Source organism: Balearica regulorum, chromosome 6 (genome assembly GCF_011004875.1).
Source record: "Balearica regulorum gibbericeps isolate bBalReg1 chromosome 6, bBalReg1.pri, whole genome shotgun sequence".
In the NCBI taxonomy this organism is placed as follows: domain Eukaryota; kingdom Metazoa; phylum Chordata; class Aves; order Gruiformes; family Gruidae; genus Balearica; species Balearica regulorum.
Window position 1 is genome coordinate 23,983,601 of NC_046189.1, and position 20,951 is coordinate 24,004,551.

Genomic DNA, 20,951 nt, shown 5'->3' on the forward strand with positions numbered 1-20,951 from the left:
GTTTTATCTGGTGCCCACACTATGTTTGTTCTTTGCAACAAAGCAAACATTTCAGCTTCTAGAGCCAGCAAATCAAGCAGAGCAGACAAACATAATCCCTTCCAAATAAAATTGAAATCCAACTTAGATGACACCAACAGATAAAAAATCCACGCTTGTAAAGGAATGATAATAAGCTTTAGGCATCGACAAAAGTAGAAGTGAAGCAAAAGGCAATACCCCTGTGGTACCCTTCTCTGTCACACCCTTAGCTGTACTAGAACCATAGCCTCAGTGAAATTTGTCCATGCATGAAAGTTTTCCACACCACAAAACTCAAAGTGGAGATAGTTGTCAAGGGCACTCACAGATCTTTCTCTAACTTATTTATTTCTGGTTGCCTAAATGTTTTCTAATGAGTGTAGACTCTTTTGTAGTGAATTTAAGCCCATGATAATATGCTTTGGGAGAAAAACACTACATCACTCTAAGAAAAGTCATTCACTGGCCAGGAACTGATTGGCAAGGTTACCATGTGGTGGATAAATTAATTTGATGACATGTTTAATTATGCAGATTTTATGGACCAGATATGCCACTTAATGGTTGCTACAGGGAACAAGAATCAACCTACTGTGTAAAATTGTCAATGAATTTATTGGACCTGGCGGAGATTATGAATTTCACAGAAGTTTAGTTTGCCAAAACACCAAGTAATTGAAGCTTAATCCTCAACACTACAATACAGTACTTTTTAAGTTTGTCTTGTATTTGCCAAGTTTACTGAAAGTAGGAATAGATACACTGCCTGATTATTGACACAGTATCTTTCTTATTCTAGGTTCTATCCTTAGGGGCTGATGTTCTACCAGAATATAAACTCCAGACACCTCGCATCAACAAGTTTACTATATTGCACTATAGTCCTTTCAAAGCTGTCTGGGACTGGCTCATTTTGTTGCTGGTAATATACACTGCCATATTCACCCCTTACTCTGCTGCCTTCCTTCTGAATGATAGTGAGGAACGGAAGAGGAGAGAGTGTGGATATTCTTGCAGCCCACTGAATGTTGTAGACTTAATTGTGGATATTATGTTTATCATTGACATTCTAATAAACTTCAGAACAACATATGTAAACCAGAATGAAGAAGTGGTAAGTGATCCAGCAAAAATAGCAATTCACTACTTCAAAGGCTGGTTCCTAATTGACATGGTTGCTGCAATACCTTTTGACCTGCTGATTTTTGGCTCGGGCTCTGAAGAGGTAAGCTCAATAAGAAATATTAAGAATAAGAAATCTTAAATCTTAAGTTTTGACCTTACTACAATAATCTGTATTTCCTAATATATTTTTTGTTTGTCAGTTAATAGGCTGTTTAGTAGTTTCAACCCATCTTTTAAAGCTAAACTAAAATTAAATCTTCCTTAGTAGTATAATGTAGAATAATAGCTTTCATTGACAGAACAAGTTGAACAATTCAGCTAGTATTTTGCAATTATACCATATTTGATACTATCTTTACAAATAATGAAATAAATATATCATGTATGAAGGATTTGTTCAAATGTTTTTATTTAAGAAATGCTCCTTTGATTTGCTGCTTGCTTTGTAAAAACTGCTTACAATGCATTTAAGTGTTGTGTTGGTATTAAAGCATTAATATAAATTTTCTCTGTTCAAAATCTTTAGATCAGATGTTTACTCAGCGTAAAACAGATTAGTTGTGTAAACTATACCAGTTAACAAAAAGATTTGGCTGTTGTCTATTTTATCAAGAATATGGACTACAAAAATAAAGAAAAAAATATTGTATGGGGTTAACCTTGCGAGATATGACAAATGTCCTCACCCTGTCTGTACCATAGGTTAAAAAAATGTTCAAGATATGCATCCAAAAATTGCCCAAAGGTGTATAAAACATACGCTATGTTCTGAATGCCTGACCCAGTTCTGCCTCCTGCCAAAGAATTTTATTTAATTTAAGAAGGGCTAAAGTTATAACATATTTTTTGATGAAAAGTGAACTGACAAGTAGAGAATTGGGGGTTTTTTGTGATGCATAGAATACAGCAGTTTAAAAAAAAAAAAAAAAAAAAAGGCAGCAAACCAAGCAAAATATGATCCATGCACTTTTCAAAGGCCACAAATCCATTTCTTAAAATTACTGTTTTGCACATATTGACAGAAGGGAAACAGAGAGTTTTGTCAACCATATGTGCACCTCATTAACTGAGAAGAGAAAGGTGAAAACTACAAACTAATCAGCAACATTTACCATGAAAATTTACTGATCTGACTGTATGCTTCCATGCCATGATACAGAGAATGCAAAAACATTTTCATTTTAGAATTAATTTCTTTTTATTAAAATCATATGCTGTGACAGCAAATATTTTTATGTCCACCCCAAAAGCCTGACCTGAATTCTGACCGTAGCCTAGCTATCCTCACAAATCACATGTAAACTTAATTAAGTATGCCTTTAAGGGTCAGTGTAAACTGACTGGCACATACCTACATGCACCTTGAGAGTCTTATGAGCATATTCAGTCTTAAAAATTTCAGAAGTAGGATGACTATCAGTCGTGCTTTTCTTAAACTCATTTTCTTAAATTTTGTATAATGAAAATGTTTTTTCTGTTTACTGTACTTCTGAAAAATTATTATAATGATGTGGTCTATTTCAGCAGTCATAGATATCAATAGTAACATTTCTAATCAATAGTGATATTCCTACTAATTTAAACATGAGCATACACACTCAAGGTAAATGAGGAATCTGGAGAAACACATAGGTAATAACATGCAGTAGAAATAAATTTTATCAAAGGAATGCAATAAGAAGAGAGAGAGTAACATAAAGGACAGAGGAAACATGTTAATAGTTCTCTTACCAAAAGAGAATTTTTCTGTTCAGAAGGTGACCCAAAAGCTCAGAGATTCAAGAGAAACTTTGATCACCTTTTGCATTCATTATCTGTGGTAGGTCTCAGTCTTTCTGCAGATTTTTTTCTGTGGTTTTGATAGCACAGACACATAAAAGATAAACATTTTGACAATGGCGTTACTGCTGACTCCGAACACACCATTCCCCTTCAGGCGTGGTCTGCATCCCTTTCTGATCACTGAGCACTTGTCACTGCCAAAAATTATGCTCAGTGATTGGAAGTGTGGAGTTACAACAGGGACCAATTCCAAAGTTCATTGAAGGAGTACTCTTTGGATTTTACCCTGAACATCATTCTCCCACACCTCCTCTGTTAGAGACATCCTTAAGGGTGAAGTGCCAGGTGCTAACGTGATGCTAAAGGTATAACTTTAACATAAGATAATGTTACAGATTACTAGCAAATCTGCATTCTGGCGATGAGTACACAAATACAAAAATGTGGACCTTGGAACAGAAATTATCAGACCACGTAATGACTTTTTTGGTATTGCAGCTATGAGTAAATTAATTCTTTATTCCCTCAAAAGCTAGTAAATGAACTATCTGGAAAAACTAGTTTGTTTACCGAAGCAGCAATGAAACTATACAGATTATGACCAGTTCATCACGACATTTTGACTTCTCTCCTTCATGGTATTGAATATATCAATCACTTTTTCCAAGCTGCTACTTACTGCAGTTTTGCTTCCTACATTGGTAACTATAATATTTCCCCAACAATCCCTTTAGTTTAGCAAGAAGCAGCAAACATAAAACTGTTGGAATGGACCATTTTTCATTTAATAGAATTTTTTTTCAGTAATAAGGGTTATCTTTTTTATGAAATAGCTTTTTTGTTATCTACAGATTCTTCAAATAAGATCCCCTACGAACAATTGTATCAAACAGTCTTTTTATTAAACAACATAAGCTCCAAAGAGAGCTCCGTGTGTGCTCACCCAGCTTTAAAACACCTTGATATCAAACCGAGTCTAGAAAGGGCAGGAGATAATAATCCAAATACCACACTATCTGAATGCTTCCATTTGAGCCGTACTTTGTCAACCATAGGAAAGCAACAGAGTAAGGCAGTTAACTTTCCAATTTCTAACATAGGGATTTAATATAATTTTAAGGGGTTTTTTTCTGTTTAAGCAGACTCAACACAAAATTATTATGGCTGGTAGTAAACTGTTCTCTCTTTTTTGTGTATTTTAAATGTTAAGTGACATCTCTAATACTTGGGAAGATAAAAATAATGAGTAGATGGACTTTTTACTTTCTATTCTTTCAATATTTTTAATCATTCTGAGGAATGATTAGCTGAGGGGTCTGGGTTGGATTTTAAACAAATAATAGTTGCAGTGGCACAGCTCCTTAAAGCACACACATAGATGATGTGTGCGTAAAAGTGGAATGCTGCTTAAGATTACTAGATATTTTTAGATATATGTAATAAAAATAATGCACTTTTTAATGTATTGATCAGCTTTTCACTTCAAAGACATGTATGTTGTAGGGAAAAATCAAATGGATGTATAGATAACCAGAGTTTCTTCCCTTTCATCTAGAACCTGCTGCAATAAAACATACAGACAAGGGATGGTAACAGCTTCAGCAAGAATATTTTCATATTTATAGTTTTATTAAATTGAGGCCAGAGAGAATACTCAGCTGAAATATGCAGAAAACCATGAAGGCATTTGCTTTTGCAAATTTCAATAAAAATAAATATGTCGTGATGTATATATCCAGCATACTCACAAAATGTAAGAGTGAATGTGTCTTCTATTCGTAGCAATAAATCAAGAAAATAGATGGGGTTTGCCTAAAATGAAGACATATAAATCAAAGTACTCTTGTTCTTCTCTTAGTTTTGATATCTTCACTGCATTACACACTATATCCGTTAAAGCAAACTGAAAGGAAGTATCCCACATTTCTAGAATTAGAGATTGAACCTAATAGTCCTGACTGCATCTCCACTGATAGAATCAGTACTTTATCCCCTTCCAAATTAAAATATATTTGAAAATCAAGCCCAGAAGACATCTCAGGAAGAGAGTAATATAGTTTCCTGTGCTCAGTTTAGCAATTTACTTGAGAAACCTATTCCAATTAATATCAAGTCTTTTACACTGCAGACTGCATAGCTGATCGTACAGGCAGTCTGCCTTTGCATTAGCAACTCTATGGACTGAGTACAGTCCAGGATGATGCAGCATCAGGGTAGAGTGTCTGGAAATTATTTAGGTGGCTGGCTAATATCAGAGAAGTATTTAGTATCAACTTTTTCTTCCCTTGGTTGTTTTTCAAGATGAAGCAAAGAGGAACCCCAGCACTGCTTGAGCAGGCAGTTATTCGTAGACCATTTTGGCAATCCTATATCCGTGGCAGTTGAAGTACCAGTACCCTGCTATAAATAAGAAATTTTGGTTAGTTGAAATATTTTTGTTTAATTGATGTTTGTAATAACATTTTCAATATCATTATGCATATAGCATAAAGATCTTCAACAATGACACAGTGTTCAGAAGAGGCTTTTAAGGTAATGAAGCATAGACTAAAGGGCCAAATTCTGGCATGTATTAGAGATTTTTCCAAGAGAGAGAAAAGAGTTAACTATGCTCGATGCTATGGTACTCATATTTAATGATTTATTTACAGGCTGCAAAAAAGTAGAAGGTTGATGATGGTTTTAACATAAAATGTAGGTGACAGAAAATTAATGAGAAAATGAGGACCTTACAATACCAGGAAGCTGGAGAGGACGCTAGCAGATGAAATACTGTGTAAGCAAGTGCACATTAATGCACATTGGAAGAGACAGTTTGAGCTCCTCATACACTTCAGAGGATTATTTGGTTTTAAAAAGAGACAAATAAGAGATGATATTACAGATTTATACATTAATGATAAAGGATGTTATGAAGAAATTAAAAAAAATTAAACCCACAAAAATCTAGAGGAAAACTAAGGATTTGGCCATCATTGAGAAAGTCATGAGTCAGAAATGGCTTTTTGCACAGGCAGAATATCATTTATTCAGATAATTAGGTGATACCAGCTCCCTCTTCCAGTCTGATACAATAATAACTTCTGAATGATACCTTCTGCAATCAGATAGACTGATGCCCTCTTCTTTCAAATTGTGCTGTAATCAACTGCTGTCCATCAAAATAGCCCCTTGCTGTGGTCATTTCAGCATCAGGGCTTCCGAAATTGAGGGTATAAACTAATCTCACTGTTAAAAAAGAAGACTAATCAGAGTTAAGGATATCCCCTTGTTTTATACAAGGATTTTGTAAAGTAAATTCAATGACCTATACTTAGAAAATGTAGTATCCATGGACTCCTGTTTTTAGAAGGTCATTTTTTCCCCTGGAGAGAAAATAATTGACAAACTTTAACCTTTCTCAAGCTTCTTATTAGCAGAACTGAATAATTATTCCAAAACAACTAAACATGTCTTCTATGTGGTTACTTAGCTCATGGAGACAACCACGTAGGCGTGAAAGAAACATTGCAGGCGTGAAGTTGCGGGGGGTTTTTGTGCTATTACTAAGGCCAAAACAGAAAAAAACCCAATACACTTTTAATCCAGGTCTCCCTCCTGTAATATAGCTAGAAAAACATAAATGGCATTTTAAAAGGCAAAATAGCACAATAACTAAACAAGGTAAAATTATCAAAATTACATTGGCTATACTTATTAACAAAATGTTAGATTGGCAGATTAGAGTATATAAATAGTGCAGTGGAGAAATCTAAGATGATCTTTTTTACTTTTCTCTATAATTTTATTTGTAATGAAAAAGTAAATTTCAGGAAATAGAATGTCTGTTTTGGCAGAATCTATTTTGAATGGGTATTACCTTAAGACCTTTATCTTTATAATAAATCTTACCAATTAAAACAGACTTCTTCAAAGTCTTGTAGGTATTTTATATTCTGAAAGTACTTAAATATGTGCTGCGGTCCTAATTAATTCCAGTTTAGGCAAAACCTTACATAAATGGAATACTGTTTGCACTGCATATACTACAGTGGGGGAAAATGATCCTGTACCCATCTTCTACCAATCTGGATTTATAGTTTCAGTAGCTATGAGATTCCTGTGTGCTTCTGGCTGACAGTGAATGTGGCTACTGAAAAAAAAATCCTGATGTGGGTATCCAGCAACTCTTGAACTTGTAGTCCACCTGATAAAGCTTGGTATGATGAAAACAGAGCAGCAAGCAATTAAAAAAAAGAGTAGCATCTGTCAGATTGCCATCTGTATGTGTTAATTGTTGGCACTGGATGGGGTAAGGTGGGTAACTGACAGAGCAGGACCTCTGCCTCCTTGGGTGCCATGCTGAGCAAAGTATTCCGGCACACCAAGGAAATTACATTGCACGAGGCATAGTTCTGACACCAATTACTTCTGTCGCTGGCCAAGTGATGCATGGGAGGTGGACTGTTCCTGTGTGCAGGCTACATCTACACTGAGAAGTGGACAGCATGTAAAGCCATGGATTGTGCTTTCCACCTCTGCTGCCAGCTGTATTTTAGCCTCTCCACTGTGCTAAAGAAAATTCAAACTCAGGATGAGTTTCTTGATGGTTTAAAGCATATCTAGTCTCACTCATGCTGATTTCACCCTGAAGACATGCAGTTTGCTTGTATTATCCACCTCCAGCATACTCCAGAGCTCACACTGTTGCAGTATCTAAGCATGGGATTGACACTGAGGATGCGTAATATTAGCAAGTCCTAACTTAAGAATGGGGTGAAACACTGTTGACATATTTTGGCTTCACAGTCTACCTTCTGATCTATTTAAAGGGCACTATAAGAATATGTTGCCTCTTGCATGATGTAGAGATAACGACTACATCTGTAATAGAATGGTTCCAACACCCCACTAAAAACAAATGCTAGCTTAAGATTGCTCTTTTTCTTAAGGGATCATAACTATTTAAGCCTGATCTACTTTACAAAAAAAAAAAAAAAATATACCCAATGGCAATATTCACATGCTGAAGCTCCACCTAGGCATAGCTTTGTGAAGGATATGGTCTCTCAGACTGCTAAGGTCACAATCAATGAAACAGCCTTCTTTATGTGACAATGAGAAATTCACCCTGAAATTATTCTCTGTGATGTTAAGTTGAGCCAAGGAGTGTTAACCAGTGTTACCCTACATTATCCTCTTGCTCATTTACTCAGAAAATATGAACAATATATTGAGCTCTCCACTGACAAATGCAGCCAAGAAAGCCTCTCTTTTTGTTCCAAGAGCTTTGGGATTTTACTCAGAAACATGTTAAATGCAATGATTTAACAAAACATAAAAACTAGTCCAGTATTTATTGAAAGAAAGCTTTAACATGACACATACTACCATCAGAGTGGTTTGTAAGGCTCAGAAAATTTTTCCAGTTAAGTGTTATGTAATATACATGAATGTGAAAAAAAAAAAGACGAAAAAACTTCTTAAAAACTTATTCAGTCTTGACATTTACTTAAATGTTCAAACTTAATGGAGGGAAAAAGTTGAGTTCTTTTTGAAATCAAGTAGTTACTATTTACAATTTTGTCAATCTCTTTTACAAGGAATTAACAAGTATGAAAATAATTTACTGATTGAAAATTGTAAATTTACATTAATAAACTTTAGATTCCTTTAAAAAGATTGACGCCTCAAAGAGGCTGCAAAGAATTGTTGTGCAGGTCTGCACTAAAAAGCTTGGAATACATTCCTGGTTTATAACTGACCCATATGGTTTTCTTAATGGTATAGTACTTTCATTAGTGGCTTCTACCACTACACCTGCAAGCTTCAGGACAAAAGATGCAAAAAGAAGATTAATCTGGAGTCTGGTAACAGTAACTTTTCCATGATTTTCTATTCACAGTGGTTCATTGTCTTTTACCTGTATAGAGTGTTTTGACCATTATAAAAAGGAAGAATATATGTGGAATAAGATACTTACTCTTTGGGACATTTCTGCCCTGTTTCTTCTCTCTTCTAGAACATGTGTGCCAGAGCGTTGTAGTCTCTAAGTTAGGACTGAATATAGTCACACAGCTTTGTTCAAACATCATAAATACTTATTGCCTACAAGGCCAGTCAATAATTATGACTAGTTCCAATAACTTACAGACTTTATCATGCCAAAACATGAATCTAATGGATCATTAAAATCCATTAGGGTGGATTGAAGAGTCCCGATCAAGAATAATATTCAAAATGAAAGAGTATTCAGCATATAATGACAACTTTAGTGTATCTTAATTTAAAGTGTGCATTTCTTATTGTTTCTTCACTGTTTTTATAATAAAATTGATAGGTTAAAGGAAATTAAATTAAGATTACATTGAAATGGGTTAATCTATGGGGTTTGTTGATTCCCCAAAATCATGGAATTTGCACTGGTTTATTCATGCTGGCTATTCATGAGAGTAAATTTGCTATCAGAGAAAATAAATTTCTATTTATATCTTATTTTTACAGACAACAACATTAATAGGTCTTCTGAAGACAGCTAGACTGCTGCGTTTGGTGAGGGTAGCACGGAAACTGGACAGATATTCAGAATATGGTGCTGCAGTTCTGATGCTCCTTATGTGCATATTTGCGCTAATTGCACACTGGCTTGCTTGCATTTGGTATGCCATTGGAAATGTAGAAAGACCTTACTTGGCTCACAAGATTGGCTGGTTGGATTCTTTAGGAGAACAATTAGGCAAGCATTACAATAAGAGTGATGCAAGCTCTGGACCATCCATCAAGGACAAATATGTTACAGCACTTTATTTTACCTTCAGCAGTCTGACAAGTGTAGGATTTGGAAATGTGTCTCCAAATACCAACTCAGAGAAAATCTTTTCCATCTGTGTCATGTTGATTGGCTGTAAGTAGTTTTACCTTACTAATTTTTTTTTCTCAGTGTTTGAGCAAATGACTTAACCGTCTAAGCTAATAAGATTATAAGCATGCAGCCAGAAGGGCATATTCCCAGGGAAAGCTATGTTATATGCAAAAATATGTTGTGACTCATGCAGTGTCAGGAAGTAGTCAAGTTGTTTGACTACTCAAAATCTGTTAGCCAAACTGTCAGAAGTTTTGTGTTGTGTATCAGTAAGAAAATCCTGTATAGGGTAGGAAGCAGAGTTTTGAGTGGATTTAGGAAATTGTAGCCCATCATTTTTGGATAATCATAATTATATTTTATTTGTTGATCTAAAACCTGAACCTATAAATGTATGTGTACCTTCTTAACTCTACCCTTTGTTCTTAACTTAACTTGTACTTAACCTTAGTTCCTAGTTCTTAGTTCTACCAAAGTCCGTAAAATTAGATGAACCTAAGTTATAACACTAAATTCAGAACTACAGATGTCCAAAGATAAATATTACCAGCTTGATTACTCATCGGCTAACCGTTGGTACTGATACAATCAAATCAATAAAAAGCTTCAGGTAAATCAATTCCATATCTCTGAAAATGTCCCTAATCTCATCTGAGCTGCTTTACATACAAAGTACATTATAAGAAATGTTGCATCATCTGCAAAACCCAATGATATGATTTAAGTAAGTTTCATTTCTATTTAATCCAGCATTAATGTACGCTAGCATTTTTGGAAATGTATCTGCAATAATCCAAAGACTCTACTCGGGAACTGCACGGTATCACATGCAGATGCTGCGCGTAAAGGAATTTATACGCTTTCATCAAATCCCCAACCCTCTGCGGCAGCGACTTGAGGAATACTTCCAGCATGCGTGGACATACACCAATGGCATTGACATGAACATGGTATGTTGTTCTGTTTTTCAGGCACGGATGCTGAGGAATAGATAAATGCATGAGAATTTAGAAAGAGATTATAAGCCTTCATTATTTATGAGCTGTAAAAGTGCAAGTTTAAGAAGGTGGATATATAGCAATTATTGAAAACCAAGCCATTACAAATTTTGCATCCAAACATTTAACTGCCTAGATCATTACAAGATGTATCAGAAATCTGAACTCTCTCTGTGCATAGGAAAGCTGGAGAACTGCAGTTGACTATTACAAGCTTAAGACAAGAAAAAAAAAAAATCATAGGTTTCTTATTTCAGACATAGCTGTTCCAGAATTTGGTTTGTTCTTTGGTCTGATTTTCCACTTCCAATATCAAACAAGAGTACCTTTGTTGATATCTGCAGAGTTCCTCTTCTATAAAACCTGTGGACTTCAATTCTTTTTCAAAATCCTATCGTGTAATCTAGAACTGGTATATTGGGGGTGGGTGAAAGAGAGGGGTGGGTGAAAGAGAGGAGCAGGCAGGTGAATTAGCTGCTCTTTCCAGAGTAAAATATTCTAATCATGTGATAGTCTGAACAGTAGTTCACTTGCATCCACAACCACATAATTCTGCACTGAAAGGCAACACAGTACTTCTAAGCATTTAGCAATCCACAGACTCTCATTTCTAGGAAGTGGCAAGGTACAACACTCATATTTTCTGTTCTTGATAAAAAAACCGTAAACGCGCCTTATATAAAAATATATTGTGTGGCCAGCTAAAAAGGAATAACAATCTGCTAATGAGCAAAAGCAAGCATCTATATTTCTGGCTTATAGTCTGGAGATAGCAGCATTTTTTCTGAAAAGTTGACATAGGTTTGAAGACTCTGAGAGCATTGTGCATCTTAAGGATCTGTGAATCTGTGTCTCTAGAGGGATGCTTTCCAGAGCTATTCTGAGTTACAGATTAGAGACTGCAGAGCTCTCCATAAAGTTGGCAAGAACAAGAAAATCTATACATTTTTGTAACAATTTAACTAGAAATCAACCTCCAGAATTTTGACACAAATTCAAACAGCTTCCATGCGGTATCTATGCATACATCTATACACATGTTTGTGAATGACTGTCAGAGTGGTACACTTTTATGCAGTAAGCAAAAACAATGGTCTTGATTAAAAGCTTTTATAAAGCTGAATCACTGACAGCTTGACTTTATGGTTACCATTAAGTAAAGCAGATCTTAAAAGTAAGACAGCAAATTAAATATATCGGGCTTCACCTCCCACTTCCATGAGTGTCCCCTCCAGAGGGATATTATGCCCAGTGTAGGACAAGGATGCTTGTATAAACCTCTGCCAGGAATTACTGCAGGGGAAGGCAGCATCAGTAGCTTCATCCTGCATGGCACTGAATGGCCCTAATTCCCTCTGATGGCAATGGGACTGTGGGGTACTCAGCACTTTGCACGATCAGGCCCTTAGGCTGCAGGTGGATGCAGCCTAAGCCTAAAGTAGCTCATTGAATTATTTCTGAAGATATTACAAAATCATGTACGCCTTAACTAATTCATTAACACTAATGGATGTACTAAGAACACCTGTTTCACATCAAATAGTAACTAAACCTGGATGTTGTCAGGTTAAACTTTGCATAATGCAGGAATTGGTGTACTGGAATTAGTCTTGGATTTGTCATTAATGTGAAATACTGACTAAATGGATTAAACAGCCCATATTCTGCAATATGATTGTGAGGCAGTATGGAGGCTTTGTTTTAAATAAAATGTGAAAAAAATCAAGTTTAGTATCTTGTTTTGTTATATTTTATTTCTTACTCTGTTCACAATTCTATCCCTCAAGTTTTATGGCAATCACTTAATTTTCTTAAAAAGTGAGTTTGAATATATTACACTTAGTGCAAGGATATTATAAGAATTGTGTGATTTATGTTGTACTTATGAAAGATTTATCTCTTTCCTGTCTGCTTCATACCTAAATACATGGAATAACACCACCCACTGGTAAGAGCAGGAGGTATTTATATCAAATTTAATTCCAGTATAAAGTGTGGAGAATATCCATGTTATCTGTCGGGTTTAGAGCTTGTTCAATGCTTTCTAATTTTAATTGTAACTTTTTGCATGATGAAGGGGTAGATAGCAAAGGGAAATAATCCAAGTAGAATCAGATGTGGGGCAAAATGGTTACTAAAATTTAGACATTAAGAAATGCTAATTGAACCACATTTATTAATCACTGTTTTACCCCACAACTCAAATTATGCTTCTCTGCCCAAAAAAGGTCATGTGCATATTGGTTTGCATTAGATAGTTGCTCTGTAGGAATGTCACTCTGACAAAGTTGCCATGCTGATCATTCTGCATTTTCCTTTGCGTGAATGCTCTTAGTTCAAACCATATATGCATGTTAGCACAAGCACCAATGAAGTTTTCTTGGCTATAAGCCATGTGCATATGAGATGGACTTGCATGTGGTATTAACTTAATTTTGCATGAAATATTTGCATTTACACACCAAAGGGCTAATACTGTCCTCAGACAAAAGTGTTTGACTCCGATCAATATTTACTGGCAATTTTTTGCAAAGATCTGAAGGCAGAATTTGATCCAATGTTTTTCTTTTTCATTTTATGACTGAAAGCTGAATGAAATTTAAAAACTCAGTCCTCTTTCTCCTTTGAAATATGAAATGCATGAATAATTTACATTTTATATATATATATGTACATGCAATTTATACACACACACATACCCATATATATATATAAATAATATTAGAGAGTATGTTTCAAAAGATGCTTTTAATTCTCATCAGTAATATATTTAAGACTTCAGGAAAAGTGAAAAACAAAACAAAACAACTTTTAACCTCAGGAATAATACTGCACTAAGACTAAATAAACTTGATTTCCTAAATAAAATCCTACACTTTATATTGAAAACTAGAAGATAATACTTTATGCTCATTTGAAATGGCTAAACACAAAATTAACTTTAAAGATCTGCAGGTGAAATATGCTGAGAATATTGTTTATTTGATCATTTGCTCCCCTCTGCTTCATTTCTATATCTCTTTGATTATGTTTCATTGCATAATGTATTTTGATAAAAAAAAGTTCCACATAATTATGCATGGACTGGATAAACAGGATTTGGGATTTATTTTAATCTGGATAAAATCTTGAGTCTATAGAATAAGCATAATTTAAATCATATCCCTGTGGTATACACTGGCAAAGTTAAATTACAAAAAAATTATTATTTGCAGTGTATATTGTTTCATGAAAGATGTTACCAGTCCCAAAGATTTGAAGATACAATTTTATTTTTTAAACTATCCTGTTCTGTTTTTCCTAAAATCTCTTTGCCTTCTTTTCCTCCCTTTATTGCAATGTTATCAGTCCAGCACTGATAATAGCATGCCTGTGATGCTTACCCTAAAAGATGACATATTTAGTGTTTGAGATCCTTTTTTAAGTTATGCATGTATTTTTTACAATCCTCCCCTCCCCCCACTTTCCATGGATCTTCTGTGCATCTGAATAGCTTTATTGGTTTATTTTACCTTTAAAAAAGAGTTCAAAGTAAATAAGAGGGACAAGCTTTGGAAAGTGTTTAGCCAAATGTACACATTAATTAAAATTTTGGATGTGGGACAGATGCCGTTGTATTTTGGGTTTTACCCAGTACCATGAAAGAACACAGAAAGTCAGAATTTTTATGCATAAATTTATGGAACCTTCTCCTGCAATCATCCAAGCAAATGGTCAATTTTACTCTTGTGATAAGTTGTCTTGGTCGCAATGATCATGCAAATACAGGAGAGCACACGCCTATCTTCAAAGTTCAGACCCAGCAATGCTGTATCAAATAAAGGATAGATGCAGCATTGCTTTGGTAAGGTTTCTTTTGTGAGAAATTAGCCACTGGTCATGGGATGACACCACTACATTTGTTATTCTTGCTTTTCCTCCTGCTGTGATCACTTTTTATGATGAAAACAATTCTACCAATAGAACTAATGCCAGTAGTGTCTTTGTACCAGAGAATTAGAAAAGTAAATTAAAATTTCAAAAATAGCAAGGAGAAGTTCCTTATACCATCAGAAGGGTAATCCAAATTAGAAGTGTTTGGAACAAAAAATAGTAGTAATTGTTTAAACAAAGGGAATATATACTCCTATTTGTCTATGTGTCATAATGGAAATCATAAGACACACAAGCCATCAGAAAGTACCTCAGATATGATTGGCTGTAAAGCTGTTCTTTCATTTTCCATAACAAGACTACTTAAAAAAACATGAATGCCTACATTTAACTGAGTTACAGAAAAGAAGATCTCACAGAAAAAAAAAAAGAGACTTACAAGAATGTCAATCTATTTGCAAAGTGATCCTTTATCAGTTTCACACTGCATTGTATTTTGTGGTTTAACGTCTCAAAAGCAAGAGCAAGTAACAATTTTCCAACTATCATTATATTTTTGGAAAGACATGGATCTGGTCAGCTTCCAGCTTCTACAGACATCAAACTTTTCTGTTGATGAGGGAGTCAATCGTCTAAGAAACTGAAATAATTTTCTGTCCTCCTCACCCAGTAATGTATCATATCTCAGAGATCACCTTTCAGATGTAATCAGAAACTGTAATAAGATTGTAGATGAAGAATGATCCGCTGCAGCTGCAGTAATTTCAACACAAAAATGTCGTACAAATCTATGTCATGGCAATGACTGAAAGCAAACGATACTATTTCTTGATAAGGTTGTAAGACTTCAAGTCCCAATGAAAGGCAAATTAGCTCATCATCACACACTGCTGCTTTTCTTTCGCAACTGTTGTAAGGACCTCCTTCATATCCTGGGGAAAAAAAAAAAGAAAAAAGAAAAGAAAAGGAAAAAAGAAAAAAAATCTGACTCTGCTACATTTTCCTGTATGAAGAAGAGGAATCATGAGAAATAATCCTGATTCCATGTGGAGCCTAAGAGCTGCTGGAGCAGAATTATCATCAGCTGTGACCTTGTTAATTCTTTTCTAAATGGTGAAAGCCCTTGGAAATGTTTTGCCCTTCTGCTTATAGAAATAGTTAATTTCTGTAATTATCTATCACAGAAATAGTAAATCCTAAATTCTTTCTAGAAATAGAACTAGGTTGAATTACAGAAACATTTCACCTAGATGAAAATGTTATTAAAATCTGAGAGTCAAATGTTTGTGATAGGACTAAATCCTGCACTACTCTTTCCATCAGAGGGAACAGAGATCCTAATTCAAAATCTATGCAGTGCGACTTGTGCAACTAATGAGTCTCAGGTTAGTGCTAAAATTAGGTGGCAGGAAGATAAAAATTAAAGACACAGGTTATTTCACCAAATATATGAAGGACTATGAATTAATTTCACTCATTCTGACAGAACAAACTAAGACAGACAAAATGTTAATTTTTTAATATAAATCCCCACTAGAGTGAACTTTCCAAGTTATGGGGTTTGGTCCCTGTAATTAGTTCAAAATTTATTATTCAAATTGTTCAAGAATTTTATTCAGCATTTAGTGATGCCAATGTCACCATATCCCGAGATCTGTATTACACAGATGAGATCCAAATACAGATTAAGTCTACTACACAAAGTATATTTGTTCCTGCCTCTTTGTACCTTCAGCTGCTCAGTCTCTTTGCTGAGTTAGTTTTTGCATCTTGGTGTCATCTTGAAAAAGAGAAGTTAATGAAGCTGGACTCCCGCTCTACTTATAAAAGACCATATTCTTCAAGGCAATATGAATCATGTCCCTACTATCCTTACTAAACTTCAATCGCTTATCCCACACTAAATGTTTTACTTCTCTCTAAATGACACTTTCCTCCTCTCTAAGCCTGCCAAGTAGATAAACCTACAATATTTGATGTGGAATAAGTTTTATTCCAGGAAGAGATGACTGAACTTGATAACTATCAATGAGACACAACTGGAGGCTATGGTCACAGCATCATGACTGATTTTCCTTTTTTTTTTTTTTTTTTTTTTTTTGAAGGGGAGAGAGTTGGGGCTGATTTTAGATCTTGTTACATGTCTTTTTTAGAAGATCTGTGTCTCTTGAATTATGGATGAGTTCTGGTTCTAAACATGATTCTAACCATGAGAATCCAAGATTTTTCTCACCAGGGTGCAGTGGAATCACTACTGAGGAGGTATTGAATGTAACAATAGAAACATGTCAGGAAATAATGGAGAAATTGAAACCCAAACCTGTATTCAAAATATTTATTAATTTTGGATTTGTCATTGAGAATAACGCTATTTAAAGTGCAATTCTGATTTTATTTTTGCATTACCTACTCCTGCATTCATGTGATTTGAAGATTATGCTGGCTTTTAGTTGTTTAGAAAAGTGTATTTTAAATTTTTCTTGTCACATTGGAGTGTGACTTAAATGTTTTTCAAGACTCCAAAAGCTCACAACAAATCAAAAGAAGTGAAATGCAATATATAGAGTTTTGTTATTTTTAAGCTAATCTCATGATTTTGAAGATTGCATGGATGATTTTCTAATATTTAAAGTAGTCAGTATATGTACACGTAATCTATTGATGTTGCTCACCACATTGTAAGAACAGAAGTTTCAATACAATTGGTCATGCTCTACACAGACAATCAAAGATATCTGTGACAATCAGATACCTCCTTATTAGCACAAGCTAAAAATTGATGAATAAGAAATATTTTCTCAAAGTAATGAAAATCTGAGTATTAGGAATGTACATGGAGGCTTGAGTTGGCAAGATGTCTGTACTGCACAACATAATACTTAGTTTGGAAACATCAAATTCTGTACAGTGTCAGCTACTGGACTTGGATTAAATACCTCACTACGTACAGTGTGCGTGATATGGTAAGCTCCTTTTAGTAATGTATTATGTAGCAACATTTTAACAAATTTATCTTCCAATCAGCTGCTTTCTTGCATTTCTAAACTTGTGTTAGTGGAGTAATCTCCAGAACTCCATCGGAAATAAATGTTATTGGGGCACCTGTCTTCCTTCTGGACATTTGACAATTGTGGTATTAAAGAGTAAATGTTCTTCCTCTCTGATGTATAACAACTATTTTAGAGTGTAAGCTCCATGGGGCAGGGACTTTTTAATCACAGATACTTGAACAGAGGCTAGTATCTTTCAGATGTTATTGGCATATAAGTAAGTATTAACTAATATGCAATGGTTTTAGAACAGTTTCATGTTAAGTATAAATTAATTATCAAAATAATTGTTCCTTTAAAGAAATACCCAAAGTATCTTCAGAAATATAAACACACATGGGCTGCATGGTTTTTGCTTAATGGTAAAGTACAATCCCTTGATAAATGAGATAAACAGAAGCTGATGTGAAAAATGAATACGATTTATCCTAAGGCTGTGCTCCTGACTTTCTAACAAATCAAATACTTTCTCCTGGAAGTACCTCTGAATTGCAAATGTATTTCCTATTTTGCATCTTATAAAAAATTGAGCTCTTCTAAATTATATTCAGACAGACGTATAGCAAAAGAATTAATTCAAAATAGGTCTTTTTTACTCACATGACTAGAAAACAACTTCAAAATAAACACCTGCAATTTTTCTCCACCTGAATCATTGACCAGAAGTATTTGGTTATCAGTTTCTCAGTATCATTCAGTAAATAACTTGCTGCAACCCATAATATTTTTATTTCAGTATAATTACATTAAAATAAAAAGAATGATTGCATACTAAGCTATTTCTAGTGTGTGGCATCTAGAAAACAGTGTGGCATCACAGAAGCTTTTCATTTATCATGTTTTCTTTTGCTTATTGTTGTTGAATGCTGGCTTTTTCTGAGGATGTATAAATTTCATGTGGTGATGCCCTATAGCTCATAAAATTTTTGTATATATGTGTGTTAAAACATTCTATTTGTTATTTCACAGCATTGATTTCCATTAGCAATCATAGAAACATTTCAACTCAGTTAAAGGTACTAATATTTCATTTGTAAATCATAGCTTGGATTGTGTGGACAGAAGGCTCATATCAGAAATGTGCTCATCTTCGTTAGCAAGGGATATGAGTTGTGAATATCTTTATGCAATAAGAGTGAGTGCACAGACCTTTATTGTGCTGAAGTAAGAATTAATACAGCAACAAGTGAATGTATTTTGTATATTTTTTTTTCTGTGCGGGAATATTTGCATGTTTGTAGAAAAACAGTGCAAAGGATAGAATTAATAGGAACAGGAATGAATTAATAGACTGCTCTAATAACAAAAAGACACATCCTGCTCACATATTCATAAGAATGGTGACATCAGTTCATGTTTTGTCCTTACAAATATGCAACAGATGTGGCCGGTCCCAGGGAAAGCATGTGACCCATTAACACCATGGACAGCAGATAACGGGATTTAACAGAAAGAAAGGGTGGGGCATAATAATGTGTCAGGCCCATGCCTTAACACAGTGGGCAGAGTCACAAGGTGGGCAGTACTCCCACAGGAGTCAGTAGCGGAAATGTTTATTGATTCTGAAAGAATCAGAGGTAATATGATCCTAGGCAATTTAGAAAAGCTCACACATAATGACCACATTGGAAGTAGCTCACTTTTTTTCTTCTACACAAGATTAACCTGTTACCATGGTACCCAAGAGGAATCCTGTGGTTCTACTTCAGGCAAACTCCCATTGTTTTGAGTAAGAGATGAGCAAAGACCATAGCAAGTAGCCCTGTGGTTTGCTGAACTAATCATCTGCCTATGTAAATCTACATATCATTGTTTCAGTGGCACATGTTGCTTTTTCTGATAAAAATCTAAGTCCTACACTTAGAAGTAGAATATATTCAACATGAAAATCCCATTAAAATGCCCTGTCTCTGAAAAATATCTGATCTTGTTCAGATAGTTCTCATTTTACAAATGTCATGGTTATTTCAGCAAAAACTTCTCTTATATTAAAGGTAATACTTTTATAATTGATAAAAAGGAAATAGTCATATTAGTTCAAATAGGTGAAAGTCAGTCAAGACTCTCCATTTAGCCATCTTATTTGTTATTTTACTGCAGTATATTCATTCATATACCTTGATATCATGTCTTGCAATGAAAGAAATCTTAATAACAAATTTTGTAACCACTATGTACATTAGTATGTACATTAGTATTGTAATCTATATGATTACACTATGTACTTGTTGAATTGTAATACTCTGGCAGCTCTTAGGATCGCCTCTATTTGTATGTCACTTCTTTCTTTCTGTCCAGGAAGAAAACATAAAAATTATATTAAGAAACTTTCATAGCATTCACATGAAATCCTTATGCTTGTCTTTCCAGGTCCTGAAGGGGTTTCCAGAATGCTTACAAGCCGACATTTGTCTGCACCTCAATCAAAATTTGCTTCAGAATTGCAAAGCTTTCCGAGGGGCCAGTAAAGGCTGTCTTCGAGCTTTGGCTATGAAATTTAAGACAACACATGCACCTCCTGGAGACACTTTAGTGCACTGTGGAGATGTTCTCACTGCTCTTTACTTTGTGTCAAGAGGCTCCATTGAAATCCTTAAGAGTGACATTGTTGTAGCCATTCTTGGTAAGTAGATCACTACAAGGCATGTTAAAAGAGTCAGGGGACTGAAAAGAAATATCCACTGTTGCTCCTGGGGAAGGAAATTTTTAAATGTTTTACTCATTGTTATTTAAAATCAAGCAGAGAAATAATTCGTTTAAGGACCAAAGTCTACATTACTGCAATATAGAGCCCATGTGCTTGGATATCTAAAATATAAGAGCAGGAGTGAGTCAGTTTATCCCTAGGTTAATTATAAGCTGCAAGCTGAGGCAAGCAGATATCAAATTACTCCACTTCTGATTATGCTGCAAGAAACAAAGTCAAGGATACTCTTTTCTTGAACAGCGTATGAAGGTACTGAGACACATAGACCCCCTATATACTATCTGGAGAAAAGCATGTATCTACTTTAGGCATTCAAAATGTCTTCTAGAGGTTTTCAGAAATATCTGCTTCTGCCCACTGAGCATACCCTGCCTGAACAATACTATTGATTTGTTTCTCCTATTTAATATCAGGTAATAAGAATGCAAAGAATAATTAAGTAGATAAGGATTTTGCTGTACAGAAACCTACACCAGCTGTAACATCATTCATATGTTCTCCTTTCGGTTTATCATCCACTGTAGGAACTTACAGCCAGAAAAGTAGCTGAAGCA

General features: G+C 34.8%; 1 protein-coding gene across 1 annotated transcript in view; it reads left to right on the forward strand.

Moving 5' to 3' along the window:
• KCNH7 (potassium voltage-gated channel subfamily H member 7) overlaps nt 1–20,951 on the forward strand; it is a 231,377-nt gene that overhangs the window by 180,963 nt on the left and 29,463 nt on the right. The window contains exons 9-12 of the mRNA XM_075756815.1: nt 821–1,235; nt 9,428–9,811; nt 10,520–10,719; nt 20,061–20,313. Of these exons, the coding sequence (XP_075612930.1) occupies nt 821–1,235; nt 9,428–9,811; nt 10,520–10,719; nt 20,061–20,313 (1,252 nt within the window). The remainder of the gene's footprint in view (nt 1–820; nt 1,236–9,427; nt 9,812–10,519; nt 10,720–20,060; nt 20,314–20,951) is intronic.